At 40.5% G+C, this 1817-nt stretch overlaps 1 protein-coding gene across 1 annotated transcript; it reads right to left on the minus strand.

The window, feature by feature from the left end:
* Positions 1 to 285: 285 nt before the first annotated feature.
* Positions 286 to 1068, minus strand: LOTGIDRAFT_102639 (hypothetical protein; the record flags this gene model as incomplete). The annotated part of the gene is made up of 1 exon (XM_009045437.1): positions 286 to 1068. A coding segment is annotated over one exon (783 nt), but the record flags the coding sequence as incomplete, so codon positions are not given.
* Positions 1069 to 1817: the final 749 nt, after the last annotated feature.

Consider the following 1817-nt stretch of genomic DNA (forward strand, 5'->3'; position numbering starts at 1 on the left):
TAAGATGGGGTTTGTGGCTGGCGACGAGGGAGGGGCTTTGGGTATATTATTTTCGTCTTTGCCATTTTTCATTTCATTTAGTTCGATTATTGAAAAGTCAGTCGTTAATTCTCCCGAAAGTGGCGAAATATTTTCAACATTATCATATATTCTAGTCGATTCAGATGGGTTTAGGATTTCCTTGGCTTGTTCGTTAGTGTTCATAGGTTTCTCAGTCACGCGTGGCATCTGCTGTGTTGTCGGGGTGACGTCTAGTTTGACCTTTTTAGATTTGTGTTCATTTAAGCTTGAATTATTGGATTGTTTGCTCACGCTTTTGTTCACTTTGCTTTCTATATCTTGATTGGCTAAAGAGTTATCACTCAGAAGTTCATTAGAAGTACTGTTAATGTCATCATCGAAGTAGTTACTACACACACAATTAATATCTAACTTTTTGCAAATTTCACAATATTTGACTGTACATTTATTAGCCATATGTCCTAGTTGGTGGCACTTTCTGCATTCTATTTTAGGACAATTAGCTATTACATGACTGTCCTGTAGGCATTTATGGCACACTTTAGTCTGGTTATTGTGGATTACTCGGAAGCTTTTAAATCCATGAATCGTCTCTAGATTTACTGCCCATGGGAGGGATTTGACGTCTGGGGGGAAAATACATTTGACGTGTCGAATACCATTTTCAATAGTTTCATACTTATCATAATAATGTCTTATAACCTTACCTTCGATTTCAATATTAAATATCCTGAGTTTGTTAATCAAAACAATATCCTCAATATACGAAGGTATATCCATGAAGGAGACAATGGTATATGGTGAATATGCAAAATTGCAATCAAAAGTTTTATCATTCACAGATAATCCATTACAAAGTTTCTCGGCATTTTCTTTTGAATTCAAGGCAACTTGTATGATGTTGGGTCTACATTTAGTCACGGCGTACACATTTCCAATTCCAACCACATCCTCAATTTCGTCAATAAATTCACCAATGTTAATTTTAGTTAAATCAACTACATCAATATCGACGATAAGTTCTTTAGCACAAACGCGAGAATTCATTTTCACTAGTTAATCAAACAGTCACAGTTAGGTTTTTTCCAAATATACTATTAGTCCAATTTAACGCTTGAGTAAATCCCAGAGTTCACATAGTACGTGTTGACAGCTCGAAAGACCACTCAAGTCCCCCAAAGCCAGGAATCCTAACCGCTAGACCATATCGGAGCGCTGAGTACCAGTCCATTTTTCACAGCCAGAAACCTACTTTCCATTGAGTGGTGCCAATTTTGAGTTCGCACCGTACGCGAGCATGGAAAAAGAGAGAAAAAGATATCTGTGCATCGACCGGGAATCGAACCCGGGTCACCCGCGTGGCAGGCGAGTATTCTACCACTAGACCACCGATGCGGACATCTTCGTAGGCTCTGGAACTCAAGAGAATCACGCATTGATGTAGAAATCGTGCAAATTGGGGAATGCAAGAAATAGAGGTACTCTGTTTCTTGGCGAATGTGAGAAGCCGATAAAAAATTTCCAGGTTCTGGCGAGGCTCGAACTCGCGACCTTCTGCGTGTAAAGCAGACGTGATAACCGCTACACTACAGAACCTTGACAGCAAAGGTACATCGATCTAAAGCCCGAATTGGACACAGTTATGCAGAAAAAAGAAAGTGTGGCATAAATGGTTCGGCTGGGGGTCGAACCCAGGACCTCTCGCGTGTGAGGCGAGCGTGATAACCACTACACTACCGAACCGTCGGCTCAAATGGGTAACAGTCAAGTTTTGCGTGCATGGAAGTCCCCTAGAC

The sequence above is a fragment of the Lottia gigantea genome (genome assembly GCF_000327385.1).
Source record: "Lottia gigantea unplaced genomic scaffold LOTGIsca_1, whole genome shotgun sequence".
Lineage (NCBI taxonomy): Eukaryota > Metazoa > Mollusca > Gastropoda > Lottiidae > Lottia > Lottia gigantea.